The sequence below is a fragment of the Equus przewalskii genome, chromosome 3, assembly GCF_037783145.1.
Source record: "Equus przewalskii isolate Varuska chromosome 3, EquPr2, whole genome shotgun sequence".
Taxonomy (NCBI): domain Eukaryota; kingdom Metazoa; phylum Chordata; class Mammalia; order Perissodactyla; family Equidae; genus Equus; species Equus przewalskii.
The window spans coordinates 22,968,726-22,984,649 of NC_091833.1; the positions used below are offsets into that span (position 1 = coordinate 22,968,726).

Below are 15,924 nucleotides of genomic sequence, written 5' to 3' on the forward strand. Positions count from 1 at the left end.
AAAAATAAAATCTTAAATTAATTAATTAATTAAATAAAAGAATCAAAACACTGAATAAAGACCAAGAGTAGAAGGTAACGGAGTAAAATGTTCCATAGATTTCCTAACCTCCGTGTTGACTAGTGAGCCTGGAACTAGTAGAGGTCATTTTTTCCCTTTTATCCCCATTTGCCAATTTTTAAAAATGTGCCTATTGTGCAAACACGTTACGGAATTGGAAATTTAAACTCTAAACTTTATGGAAATAGAGAAGGAAGTAAAGACTGTCCTTTCACAGAAACCTTAAATGTATCTTGGATCTCATCAGAGTAAAGCCAGAGGCTGCTTTGTCAATGATTTCCACCAAACTCTTTGACGATCTAGAAATTCCAATCTTACCTCAAGTCCATGCCTTAAGACTCTCAGAGATGATCGGGGTCCCCTACCACAGGCCACATACAGCTGTGGAGTATCTTCATTGGCCAGATCAGCTATCTGTACAGAGAAAAAGTTAAGGGAAAAAATGTCTACTTCTGCTAAATTTTGACAACCAACCCTGATGATTCTCAGGGAACAAATTACTTTTTAGTTTATTTAAGCGTATATATTGACTACTGGCCCTGGGGGCGTAAGAGGAAAATGCTCCAGTGTTCCAAAAACCAAACCAGTTTGAAGCACCAAATTTTACCAAGAAAGGCTTATTAAGTTAACAAAGGATTTTTTACAGTTACTGAAACAAAGTGTTATATAATCTCAAACTAAATTTAGCATTTCCTTCCAACTAAAATTACAGATAAACTGTAATATTATCAGTATCTGTGACTATGTCACCAATGAACATCACATTTATTCATGTACCATTAAAGTTTATAGATACCTCTAATTATCATTTCCCTCATCACTACTTCAAAATTACACTTATTGGTCTGCTGTTGGACTGCACATGATCAGAGGGCCCTATCGATAGACGCTCCTATGGTGTAGCTGACGAACTGCTGGGTAACTGCACCTGGTTATTCAGCCACCAAATGGGGACGCCATGTATTCTCATACTGGTATCCCAGACATCTAGCTGCTTTCCAATACAATTATTTGTTGACTAATACATGAAAAGAGGTCAGTATTTATACTGTAATTCTGTCCAACTGGTCAGTTCAAACAAAAATTCCTGACCGTCTGAAATGGAGCGTAGCCTACTGTAACATGGGTGAGCATGTGGGTTCTAAGTCTATACAACCTTTACACAAACCTCTTAAAAAATTAACTCACCTATTTTAAATGCGCCATCTTTAAAGTCTTAATAAAGAGGCATATATATTACTTTCTCACAATTTAAAAAATATTTTGCTATTTTGGCTATCACATGTTTATCACTATATGCATTCACAAATATTATTCAGTGACTGGTCCAGTGTTCACAGGTTCAGATCCCAGGTGCAGACCTACGCACCTCTTATCAAACCATACTGCGGCAGCATCCCACATACAAAATAGAGTAAGACTGGCGTGGATGTTAGCTCAGCAACAATCTTCCTCAAGCAAAAAGACGGAGATTGGCAACAGATGTTAGCTCAGGGCCAATCTTCCTCACCAAAAAAAACCCAAAAAACATATATATTATTCAGAGTGGGGATTCAGATCCCTCACCAGACTAGTAGAGACAGATGGCAAAAAAAATGCTTATAGCCCTGCTACAGATACATGAACTTCCTGTTAATTTTATTCTTGATCTACAAACTATTTACACAATTATTTTCTCAAATTCCAGTGAAAGGGGGGAAATCACTAATAAATTATAAATTGCTTATACTTATTTTCTACGGCCCTCAGGACTAACCCTTTCTCAAAAAGAAAAAATAAAAGCAATTAATTTCAGAATGGTTAATTTTACCAGGAAGAGTGCCTGAATGCTGATTTGTTTCCCCAGCACACAGTGAGCAAACCTCTTTCCCACTAAAGTGTGATCAATTAGACAGGGCAGGGTGGAACCTAATGGTCACTCAAACCCCAGCAATCCAGGACACAATGACATGGTAAAATTCCTGCTGTAATTGAGCTCTAGTAGTGAGGAACACAATCCCCATCATGGACCACCCCAGGTTCCTCCCTGAGGATGTAATTAAAAAGGTTGTTACTGACTGATCCCAGTGTCTCTGGAGTATTTTAACAAGGAAATGAGATATACATATTCATAGACTGTTAAGTAATAAAAGGTCAACTCCAGAATACTGTGAAGTACATGAACCCATTTACATTAAAAAGAAAAATACAGCACCACGGTGGAGTGAGTTGTTCCCTTTGTCTCTCCCCTCTAAGTTACAACCAGGGGGACAGCCATTACTAACAAAGGACTCCTTGCACAGCACACGGGAATGCTTGAGAGATCCATGCATCTATACATCTGAAGACAGCAGTGACTCAGACACCAGTCTTTCCAGCAGCAAGGGCTGCATCCAAAACACAGGTATCAGTGGCAGGGGTAGTAGTACCCTGACCTGAGGTTTCAGAAAGCACACTGGCACAGAGCAGCAACCAGGACTGCAGGAGCAGCAACAGCACTTGAGGCTTAGCCTCTCCCCTTCCCACAGCAGTTGCAGGTGACAATTGAGACCCAAGGCTTCAGGAGCCACAGGAGAATCCATGATCTAGCCCCCAGTGGTGGCACCCCTGACACTAGCTATACCAGCAGCATGGGCTGCATACAATACCTCAGGCCTCTAGCAAGAAAGAGTGACACCTGTGAACCCCATGCCCCTGGCACAGTACTGCCAGCATCCCCAGATAACCTGGGAGCAGCAGTGCAGGTGGTGCACAGGGCAGCAGCATCCGAGCCCATGGAGAGCCCACAGAGAGCTGATGGGGGAACACGAGCACCAGGCCAACTCCAGAAGCAGCAGAAGTGCTCGTACCCAGGCAACCCTGGTGGCAACAACTGAGACTGCAGTGACATTGTACATAGCGAGGCACAGCAACCTTGGAGGTACAAGCAGTACAAGGACGGCACTGACAATGCCTCTGACAGAGGCAGTGAAGGGTGGAAAGTGCAGGCTCTCATATACAACCAGAAGCAGCTCAGAACCAAAGTAACCAATGCTGTACCCAAATAAGAAAGGTGTTTACTACCACAAGTTCACCAGGAGAGAATCAACTAATGAAGCACTATGAAGAACTATTAAATTATCAAAAGTCAATGGTAGAACAGAAAGAAAATGACAACTCTTCAGAAACCAAACTTGAAGTCACAGATGATAGCAATCTGACAGAAAATTCAAAACAGTTGTCATGAAGAAACTCAGTGAGTTACAAGAAAATTCAGACAGTTCAATGAGCTCAGAAATAAAATTAATGAACAGAAAGAGTAGTTCACCAAAGAGATTGAAACTCTAAAAAAAAAAAACCAAACAAACAGAAATTCTGGAGATAAAGGACACTTTAATGAAATGAAAAATAAAGTAGAAAGCATTGGAAGTAGAGCAGACTATATGGAAAAGAGAATTAGCAAGCTCAAAGATAGAAATCCAGAAATGATTCAGAAGGGAGAGGTGAGAAAACTAAGATTTTTTAAAAATTAAGGAATTCTACAAGAAATATCCAACTCAATTAGGAAAAGCATCATAAGGATAATGGGTATCCCAGTAGGAGCAGAGGACAAAGGAGGAGAGAACTTATTCAAAGAAATAATAGCTGAGAATTTCCCAAACCTGGGGGAGGAACTGGATATACAGTACATGAAGCTAACAGAACGCCTAATTATCTCAACACAAAAAGACTTTCTCCAAAGAATACTATATTAAAATTGTCGAAAATCAATGACAAGCAATATTAAGGGTGGCTAGAGAGAAGAAAATAATTTAGAAAAGAATCCCCATCAGGCTATCAGTGGATTTCTCAGCAGAAACTCTATTGACTAGGAGAGAGTGGGATGATATATACAAACTATTGAAAACCAAATACTATCAGCCAAGAATACTCTATCCAGTGATAAATGGGAAGCAACAGGATATACTGGAGTACATGAGAAAGCCATTTGGTGTAAAACTAATTCAGCCTGACCTTGTTTTTCCAAAAGGGCCTAACATGATTGTTGAGCATGCACTGTATATCTGCTTTAAGCATTTGCTATGCTCCAAAGACAGGAACAAGCAGCCTTAAAGTAAAGATGCAACTTCCCCCACGCTGGCATTTCCTTAAGGATAAGCATCCTCCCTAGGCTACGAATTGATTGCTGCGCTCACCCTGTGATCACCCAGCTCGAGACAGCAGACCTACTACCTACTGTGTGAACAGCCGTGCTGTGCTGGCTAGGCAATCTCATGACTGTTGTAAAAAGGACATTCCTATCATATGTGATGTATGCTCTTTGTGCCAAGAGGGTACATAACCACTCTGTACACCCCACTTCTTTGGTGCCTTTCCTTCCTCGGAGAAGGCAAGCCCTGGGCTAACCTAGTCCTCAGCTCTGGCTCATAATAAACTCACACCAATTTCGATTTATAGATTCATTATGGATTATTTTCGTTGACACCAGCAAAGTTAACCAGATATGAAAGAGAAATAAAGGCTTTCCCAGACAAACAAAAGCTGAGGAAGTTCATCACCACTAGACTGGCCTTACAAGAACTGTTGAAAGGAGCCCTCACATCTGAAACAAAAAAGCAAAGGTTTACAAAGCTTCGAGCAACATGCTGGACAGAATCAGAAAATTGCAGCTCTCTATCAGAATAGGTTATTCTGATATGATACAATTAAGTGATAAACAATTTAAAAAGCTAAAGGGAAAGAAAGCATCAAAAATAACTATAACCACTTCAATTTGGTAATAAACTCACAACATAAAAAAAGGATAATTTGTGACAACAAAAACGCAGAAGGGGAAGAGAAAAGGACAGAACATGCATAGGCTAATGGAGATAACATGCTATCAGCAGAAAAAGGACTATCTCATTTATGAGATCTTTTAGACAATTCTCATGGTAACTACAAAACAAAAAATCAGAGCAGAATCACAAATCATAAAGAAAGAGGACACTGAGAAAAACATCACAGAAAACCACCAAACTGAAATGGCAGACAAATATCTCATGATTTCACTCATATGTAAAAGATAAAAAAACAAACACACAGATACAGAGAACAGATTGGTGGTTACCAGAGAGGAAAGGGTTAGGGAGAGGACAAGAAGGGTAAAGGGGTACATTTGTATGGTGACAGATGGAAACTAGACTTTTGGTGGTGAAAATAATGCAGTCTATACAGAAGCCGAAATATAATGATGTACACCTGAAATTTACATAATGTTATAAACCAATGTGACCTAGATAAAATAAAATAGTAAAAAAGAAAAGAAAAATACAACATACACACACACGCTTATGGATGCAGAGAAAATGCCTGGAAGCAAGCACAAGAAACTGTTATTAGCAGCGGCCTCAGTGGAATGGAAGGTTGAAAAGATCAAGGCCAGGGCTTTTACTTTTCACCTTTCATATGGTTTAACTTTCTCCACTGAACATGAGTTTTACATTAAAAAAGAAAAAAAAAAGTCCAAGGATTCACATAATTTTTAGTACCCCAACGTCTACCTTTGGCTGCTTCACCTTTACAATGTGGCAATTCCATAGATATACTGACAAACTGGACTCTCAGACTAGTCCTTAACTGAACTGGAGTTAAAACTTTAAACTCGTTCAGATTCAAAAACAGTTGGCTGGCGCTGCTCATTGTGGAGGTGACTAGAAAGATTCACACCTGGCAAAACAAAATGGGAGAGAGGCTGTCCAACTCATCAACCAGCACAAGGTTTTTGAGTGGTCTTGGCTGAAAGAAGAACGTGTCTCCCTCTTCCAGAGGCATGGCAGATGAAAACTCAGGTTCTTCATCATCATCTCCAAGATGTGCAATCTGATATAAGTAACTGGGGAGAAGCAAACAAGACTTTAGTTAAAACATTTTCTGCCTGAAGATAACATCTGCCATCAATATAATGTTCATAAAGCAATTCACAATTATCCAATCAAAATTATAACACACATGATTGAGTTAGCATCTATACTTTGAAATCTCTGCTTATCCGAGTGGCGTTTTCTCTTTTTTTTTTTGGAAAGATTGGCAGCTGAGCTGACATCTGTTACCAATCTTTTTTTTTTCCCTTCTTCTCCCCAAAGCCGCCCAGTACGTAGTTGTATGTTCTAGTTGTAGGTCCTTCTGGCTCTGCTATGTGGGATGCTGCCTCAGCATGGCTTGATGAGCGGTGCTAGTTTCATGCCCAGGATCCGAACCAGTGAAACCCTGGGCCACTGAAGCTGAGTGTGCACACTTAACCACTCAGCCATGGGGCTGGCCCCTTCTCTTTCTTTTTCTTAAGAAAGGAACATGGATGAAGAAATTAAGAATACTGAATTTAAACTGGTACACTGGAAGGATCCTAGCATCAGAGTAGTTAAAAGCACTGGGCTTCCCTTAGAGTGCCGGGGTTTGAATCCCAGCTCCGCTCCTTAACTAGCCACATATTATTACTTAATCCCTCTGTGCCTCACTTGCCTCATTTATAAAACTGAATTCTACAGGAATGTGCTATTCAATGAGTACTTAGTGCACAGCACTTAGTAAGCACGGTGTTTGTCAAATAAAATGAAATACAGATGAATGAAGTCCAAAGAAAACCCATAACCATTTCCTATTTTAACCAATGACCAGGCCAAATCTAACAAACAGCAAGAACTGGTGGTGATCTTGCAAAAGTATGCAGATATTATAGTATTCTTCCCCAAAACCAAACATAAATGTACCCAGAGACAATAAGCAAGTCATCTTGCCCTTCTCCTGTCAGTCTTCTGGCTAATAATCCTTAGTGAACTGATTCAAAGGCAAACCACAAAAGGAAGAGGGAAAGCAATTTGAGAGTAGATAATCTGTAACAATATACCATCATAAACTGAGCATGCACTGAGCTTTTGGGAAGCAGTTCAATTAACATAAAACACCAAACTACCAGTCATGTTTATTCTTTAAGTAATATACTGGACCTTCAATACAGAGCACTTTAAACAATATCAAGTGCAGCTTTTTAGAAGCAGAATAAAATGACTAAATCAGGGTCTAAAATACATAAGTTACTCAATAAACGTTAGACAAATAAACCTCAGCATTTAACACTTGGTAAACACATCAGATTCTATGCTAAATTATGAAAAAAACAAATAGGGTTAGGGGCCGGCCCAGTGGCACAGAGGTTAAATTCGCACACTCTTCTTTGGCGGCCTGGGGTTCACCAGTTCAGATCCCAGGTGCAGACCTACGCACTGCTTATCAAGCCATACTGTGGCAGGCGTCCCACATATAAAGTAGAGGGAGATGGGCACAGATGTTAGCTCAGGGCCAGTCTTCCTCAGCAAAAAAAAAGAGGAGGATTGGCAGTGCATGATAGCTAAGGGCTAATCTTCCTTAAAAAAATATATTAAAAAATGTAAAAACAAAAACAAATAGGGTTATTATCCTTGAATGATTTTAAAAAGCAGTGAGAAGATAGGATACACATACAAAAAGTTAACTAATACGAACCCCTTATTTAGGCAAGATGTCTATATACAGATGATAAAGACTAGCTGTCAAAGACACCTTCAGTGTCTAGTAACTGCCAGTAACCAAAAAGATGCTGGGCTCACTATCACCATCACAGGAAAGGTTGCTTTGGCTGAATCTTAGTAAAACAATTTCTGTGACTATAGAGTTCTGCTTCAGAGGAGGGATGCTGGAACCAGGTGGTCTGGGTTTGAGTTAGATTTAGTTGTGTGATTGAATTTCTTAAATTCTCTGTGACCCAGTTCCCTAAACTGTACATGAGATAATGGCTCTGTCTCATAGGGAATGTTACACGTTAATATTTGTAAAGCGCTTAGAACAGTGCTTGGAACATAGTAAATGCTAAATTAAGTGTCTGATTGATAAATAAATAGGTTTCTTTAGGATTAAATGAGTTAACACCCATAGCACATGTTTCTGATGCCTCAAAATCACCATTCTTAAGTCTTCCAAATTTCAGCTGCAGCAGCAATGGGTAATTTCTCACAAGTTCAAACTCTCTAACAAGCATCCCACCTGTATACTGTAGTCTTTCCACTACTCTCTGCCCCAAAAACTTCTATCTTGTGGGAAGCTGCCAGAGCGAGAAGATGTGCAGGAGAGATTATGCTCCTAGGGGTAACATGCAACTCAGGAGAGAGGAGTTGGTGGTGTAAGCTTCAGGTGGCAATTCTGAGAGCCATTCTGCATGCTTCTGCCAGGTCTTGACGGAAGCAAGTTCCCACTGTCCACAGCAGGAACCTCAATAACAAGCCATTATATTGGCTTTTCCTCTTTCCCTATCTCTCCCCACTGGTCCTTCACTCCTGCTTCCTGCAATTACCTCCCAATAATCTACCTCCACCCAAGTCCTTGTCACAGGCTCTGTTTTGCAGGGGAACTCAAACTAAGACAATGTAAGAAAAACATTTAGAACAGTGCCTGATACATAGAGACAAGTACTCAATAAATGTTCATTATTAATCTTCGGAACAAAAGGAATCAACATAATATTCCTAAGTCCTTTTAGAAGACTTAATAGACAACCAGGATGCAAAATCTTAACAAATACACAATCTGTACAGGTTAATGAGCAAGAAGATAAAGCCTTCTATGTCTGCGGCTATCGCTTCCACCCACAGCCTTGTTAAGATAGGTTATATCTAAGTTTTTAATGTCTGCCAATACGCTGGTGAAAACATGACACCTTATTTTGATTGGCATTCCTTCAATTATAAATAAGCTTGAAAGCTTTCTATGTATTACACCTTTAGACCACTGGTATTTCTTTTACTGTCAAAGGCATACTCGAACCCTGTGCCCATTTTCCTACTGACTGAACTGCTTGTCTTTTTCATAATGATTTTCAAGAGCTTATTAACTTGCCCTTTGTCATGTACTGAGAGGAAAAAGGTCATACACAGCTGGTGGGAATGTAAACTGATGTCATCTTTTTGGAGGACAATTTGGGATTCCCTATCAAAATTTTGTCCCACATTTAGGAATTTAAACCATTGCTTTACTCAGCTAACATGCAAAGATGTACCTACAATGTTCCCCATGGTACTGTTTCTAATAGCAAAAGAACAAACAACTTAAAATAGCCACCAAAAGGGAGCATGGCCATAAAATAGTATCAGCCATTAAAAATGTTTCCCATACACCAAATGCAATATATGGGTCATGCTGGGATCCTGATCTGAACAAATCAACTTAAAAACTATCGAGACAATAGAAAATTTGAATACTAACTGGCTATTAGATTATATTAAGGAATTACTATTATTCTGGGGAGGTGGGGTATAAATAAAACAAGACTGGCCATGGGTTGACCTTTGTTGACGCTAGGTGGTGGGCACACGTAGGTTCATTAATTATACTATTCTGTCTTCTCATGTACCTGTCAGAACATTTTCATGATAAAAAATAAAAATTTTAAGTGAAAAATAAAGACTTATTGATATGGAAAAAAATTATGATATAATGCTTATGTGCAAAAGTAGATCAATAATTTTTTAGAGAATGATGTAGTTCTCTAAAATAAAATTACATATAAATACTAGAAAGTAAAAATACTGGAAGTAGATGCAACAAAATGTTAAAGCGACTATTCTGGGATACTCGGATAATGGGTGATTTTTATTATTTATTTGCTCTTTTATTCATTTTCCATAACTTTCTACATTACCAGAGGAAAATAACAGGAAAGATAGTAATCAACGTTTACTAAACACTTACAACACAAAGTACTTACTGGTGCTTGGCATCTGTATTATTAAATACGCACAAAATCCAAAAACGTATACACTATTATTATCCCCACTTGATAAATAAGAAAACTGAGGCAGAAAATATAGAGCCAGAAAACATAAAGCCAAGATTATAATTCAGACACTGTGTCTCCAGAGTTTTCACTATGCTCTACTGTCTCCCCAAAAATGTCCCTAACCATTACTAAAGGATACTATAGAAAACTAGGCAGAGATGTGACTAAGCAATGAACAGAAGATATACTGCTAGGCAAGCAAAGGAAAAAAGTCCAATCTCTTTAATAAAATGTTTGCCCAATAAATTAGCAAAGCATAAAAGATATATGGAGAGAGTTTCCTTGACTTATGATGGAGTTACATCTCAATAAACCCATCATTGAAAATATCATTAAATCAAAAATCCATTTAATAAAGCTAACTGAGGGCCAGCCCAGTGGCGCAGTAGTTAAGTTCACACGATCCACTTTGGCAGCCAGTTCGGATCCCAGGTATGGACATGGCACCGCTTGTCAAGCCAAGCAGTGGTAGAGGAAGATGGGCACAGATGCTAGCTCAGGATCAGTCTTCCTCAGGAAAAAGAGGAGGATTGGTGGCAGATGTTAGCTCAAGGCTACTCTTCCTCAAAAAGAAAAACCAAAAAACCTAATTGAACATCATAGCTTATCTTAGCTTTCCTTGAACATGCTCAGAACACTTACATAAGCCTACAGTGGGGTAAAATCATCTAACACAAAGCCTATTTTATATTAAGTGCTGACTATCTCACATAATGTACTAAATACCGTACTCAAAGAATGAGTGTATGAGTACAGAATGGTTATAAGTGTATCGGATGTTCACCATCACGACTGCGTGGCTGACTGGAACTGTGGCTTGCTCCCACTGCACAGCATCACAAGAGTATCATACTGCATTATTGCTAGTCTAGGAAAAGATTAAAACTCGAAGTACACTTTCTAAACAATGTGTATGGCTTTCCCACCATTGTAAAGTCAAAAAATCATTAAGGTGAACCATCATAAGTCAGGGACCATGAGCACACAGTCTTGACAACATGTGGGAAAACAGACAATACAGACTGTTGCTAACGTATAAATCAGCACAAACCTTCAGTAATTCAGCAATGTGTCAAAAACTTTGACAAGGTGTATATTCTTTAATCCAGCAACCATATCCTTAAGAAAGTCTATCCAACAACATATAAAAGTTTATTTAAGTAAATTAACTTGTGCCCACATAATGCCATATTGTATGGGCATTAAACGTAATGCTACAAGGGGCCGGCTCCAGGGCTGAGTGGTTAAGTTCAGGCACTCCACTTTGGCAGCCTGGGATTCACTGGTTTGGATCCTGGGCGCAGACCTACACACTGCTCACTCATCAAGCCATGCTGTGGCAGCATCGCACATAGAAGAACTAGAATGACTTACAACTAGGATACACAACTACACACTGGGGCTCTGAGGAAGAAAAAAAAAGAGTAATGCTACGCTGAACAAATGACGCTGGGACAAGTGGATTTCCAAATGTGAAAGAATGAACTTGAACCTACCTCACACAACATAAAAAATTAGCTCAAGGAGAGAGTGAAGTCAACGTCATGGTGGAATGAGCTCTTCCCTTAGACTTTCCCCTCTAAGATACAATGAAAAGGACATTCATAAACTAACAGAGGACAGTCACACAACACAAAACATGTGTGAGAGACTCACACAGCCATATGTCTGGAGATGGAGATGCTGGACCACCCAGGAGGAAGTAGAAGGAGGTAAGTGGAGCTCCTCTCCATCCCCAGCTGCAACCCAGGGCGTGAGACCATGCGTGGCTATGAGAAAACAGGGGGAAGGGGCAGCTCTCCACAGGAACACCTTCTCTCTTCAAGTTCCCTCACAGCCTCTGGGAAAGTTCCAAACAGAGGAGGCTAAGCTCTTGTGGGAGTGTCTTCATCAAGCCAGCACTCCTGGAGAGCAGACAGTGAGAACACCCCCAGATCACGCACAGGAAAGAAACTCACCAGGTACTCCAGCTCAGCTGGCTGGCAAGAGTGACCGTGCATATATTAGAAGAGCAGCAGCTGTAAGTGAGCAAGCCTGCAATCACAGACAGGCCCTATCAGCATAGACTCTGAAGGACAGGGACAGACACCAGGGATCACAGCAGGCTCAGGATATACATCCCTTGAGTATCCCCCCAAGTAGCGGCAAGTGGAATCTGCGACCAGATACTATCAATACTATCAGTATTCCAAGGCACAAATCCATGCCATCAAACAGTATGAAGAAATATATTAACACTCCAGATCAGAAGAAAAATGACAAACACGCAGAAATCAATCTTGAAGGCGCAGAAATTTACAATCTAAATGACAGAGAATTCAAAATAGCTATCATAAAAAAACCCAATGCATTACAGGAAAATTCACATAGTTCAATGAAATCAGGAATAAAATTCATGAACAGAGGGAATTCTTCACATAAGAGACTGAAACTATAAAGAAAAACCAATCAGAGATGCTAGAGATGAAAAACACAATAGATGAGATAAAGAAAAATCTGGACTCCTTGAATAACAGAGCCAATATTATGTAAGACAGAATTAGCAATCTGGAGCACACAAATATAGAAATGCTTCTGATGGAGGAGGAGAGAGAACTAAGACTAAAAAGAAATGAAGAAATTATCAGAGAAATATCCAACTCAATTAGGAAATGTAAGATAAGGATTATGGGCATTCCACAGGGAGACCAGAGGAGGAATGGAGCAGAAAGCTTGTTCAAAGAAACAGTAGCTGAGAACTTCCCAACCCTCGGGAAGCAGTTAGAAATACCAGTAAAGAAGCTAACTGAACTCCTAATTATATCAATGTGAAAAAGACCTTCTCCAAGGCATATAGTAGTAAAAATGGCAAAAGTCAATGACAAAGAAAAAGTATTAAGGACAGCAAGGCAGAAGAAAATAACTCGTCAAGCCATGCTGTGAAAGCATCCCAAATAAAATAGAGGAAGATTGGCACAGATGTTTGCTCAGGGCCAATCTTCCTCACAAAAAAAAAAATAAATTAAAAATAGAAATACCATACAACCCAGCTATCCCACTACTCGCTATTTATCCAAAGAACTTGAAATCAACAATTGAAAGAGACTTATGCACTCCTATGTTCACTGCAGCATTATTCACAACAGCCAAGAAGTGGAAGCAACCCAAGTGCCCATCGACTGATGATTGAATAAAGATATGGTGTGTGTGTGTGTGTGTGTGCATATATACACACACACACACAATGGAATATGATTCAGTCATAAAATAAGACAAAATTACCCCATTCATAACAACATGGATGGACCCTGAGGGTATTATGTTAAGCAAAATAAGCCAGACAGAGAAAGACAAATACCGTATGATCTCACTCATATGTAGAAGATAAATTAACACATGGACAAAGAGAACAGATTAGTGGTTACCAGAAGGGAAGGGGGTGGGGGGGAGTGGACATTAAGGATAAAAGGGCACATTTACATGGTGACTCACAAATAATACTGTACAACTGAAACCTCACAATGTTATAAACTATTAGGACCTCAATAAGATTTTTTAAAAAATTAACTCTAAATGGATCAACAACCTGTGGCTGGCCCCGTGACCGAGTGGTTAAGTTCGCTTGCTTTGCTTCAGTGGCCCACGGTTTCGCCAGTTCGAATCCTGGGCACAGACATGGCATGGCTCATCAGGCCACACTGAGGCAGTGTCCCACATGGCACAACTAGAAGGACCCACAACTAAAAATACACAACTATGTACTGGGGGGCTTTGGGGAGAAAAAGGAAAAATAAAATCTTTAAAAAACAAAAAAATGGACCAACAACCTAAAGGTACAAACTAAAACCATAAAACTCCCAGAAGAAAACATACAGGTTAACCTTCATGACCTTGGATTTGGCAACAGATTCTCTAAGAATATGATATAAAAGCACAAGTAACAAAAGAAAAAATGGATAAAGAACTTCATCAAAATTAAAAACTTTTGTGCATCAAAGGGCATTATCAACAAAATGAAAAGACAACCTACAGAATGGAAAAGAATATTTGCAAACTATGTACATGTTAAGGGATTAATATCCAGAATATACAAAAAACTCTAACAATTCAAAAACAAAAAGACAAACCACCCAACTAAAAAATGGGCAAAAAACTCTGTATTTCTCCAAAGATATACAAATGGGTTAAAAGCACATGAAATGGTGCTCAACATCACTAATCATAAGGGAAATGCAAATCAAAACCACAAAGAGATACTACTTCACACCTACTGGCTATAATCAGAAAAGCAGGAAATAATTGTCGGTGAAGATATGGAGATATTGAAACCCTCATACACTACTGGTAGAAGTGTAAAATAGTGCAGCTGATAGAGAAAACTTAGTGGTTCCTCAAAAAGTTAAACAGACTTAGCATATGACTCAGCAATTCCACTCTCAGGTACATATCCAAAAGAATTAAAAACTCAAACAGATTATTTGAACACCAATATCCAATGCAGCACTATTCATGAGAGCCAAACGGTGGAAACAACCCATGTTCCATCAACAGTTAAATAAACAAAATGGAATATATGCATACAATGGATTATTATTCGGGGATAAAAAGGAATGAAGTGCTGATACACGCTACACATGAACCCTGAAAACATTATGCTAAGTGAAACAAGCCAGACAGAAAAGGGCAAATATTATTAAGTGAAATAAGACAGATAGAGAAGGACAATCTCTATGACTCCACTCATATGAGGAATTTAAACATGTGGACAAAAAGAACAGATTAGTGGCTACCAGGGGAAAGGTGGGGTGGGGGGTGGGCAAAAAGGGGAAGGGGTGAACCTACAACACGACTGACAGACAATAATGTACAACTGAGGTTTCACAAGATTGTAACCTATCGTTAACTCAATTAAAAAAAAAGAAATAAAAAAAAAAAGAAAAGGGCTAATATTGTATGATTCCACTTAGGTTACCAGGGGTTGGGGGAGAGGCAAATAGGAAGTTATTGCATTAACGGTTACAAAGTTTCTGTTTGGGGTGACAAAAAAATTCGGAATAATAGTAGTAATGGTTGCACAAGACCGTAAATGTAATTAATGCCAATGAATTGAACATTTAAAAATAGTTAAAGTGGCAAATTTTGTTATATATATTTTACCATGAAAAAGTGGAGGAAAAAAAGATGCAACCAAAAAAGTGAATGATGTTACAGATCTGTATTTATTAGTATAGAAAGATATTTATGACATATTACTGTTAAAAAAAGCAAATTACAGAACAGTAAATATGCACAGTTGTATTTTTGTAAAACATTTAAATATACACACACAGGAAGCCTACACAAAAATGTTATCTTTGGGTGGAAGGACTGCAAGTGACACTTTTGCTTGCATGCACTTTCTAACTTTTCTACAATGAAAATCCCTTGTTAAGAAAAAACTAAAAAATTAGAAATGGATGAAGATAGACAACAGGCTATATGTGAAAAGCGCAACGGAAGACATCTAAGCCAGGAAAAGGAGTAATAAAGGAGCAGTTGGAATAAAGTCTATGAAGGGGCCCGGCCCAGTGGCATAGTGGTTAAATTCACACGCTCCACCGCAGCAGCCCAGGGTTTGAGAGTTCAGATCCCAGGTGTGGACCTACACACCACTCAGCAAGCCATGCTGTGGCAGTGTCCCACACAGAAAATAGACAAAAGATTGACACAGATGTTAGCTCAGTGACAATCTTCCTCAAGCAAAAAGAGGACTGGCAACAGATGTTAGCTCAGGGCCACTCTTCCTCACAATAAATAAATAAATAAAGTCTATGAGGATGAGTAAAAGGCATGTTTAAGACAGGGAGAACAGTTGGAGACAAGGCAGGAATGGCACAGAATCCTAGACAACACCTTCATTTTAATTATGAGGAAACTGAGCATTAGATAAGTGGTTTGCACAGACGTTAGCAGATACTGGAAAAACCTAAATTAGAAAGCAAGACTATGGCATCTTATCTCATGTAAGTAAATTGGAGTCTTAGATACTGGTCTTAAATTCAAGGCTAGAGTTCAGACTTCATCCATTTGGCAATGAAAAG

At 39.1% G+C, this 15,924-nt stretch overlaps 1 protein-coding gene across 1 annotated transcript in view; it reads right to left on the reverse strand.

The window, feature by feature from the left end:
• The window catches only part of SF3B3 (splicing factor 3b subunit 3), a 52,321-nt gene that overhangs the window by 23,339 nt on the left and 13,058 nt on the right, over nt 1–15,924 (reverse strand). The window contains exons 9-10 of the mRNA XM_008522375.2: nt 5,728–5,893; nt 379–474 (exon numbers count right to left, since the gene is read on the reverse strand). Of these exons, the coding sequence (XP_008520597.1) occupies nt 379–474; nt 5,728–5,893 (262 nt within the window). The remainder of the gene's footprint in view (nt 1–378; nt 475–5,727; nt 5,894–15,924) is intronic.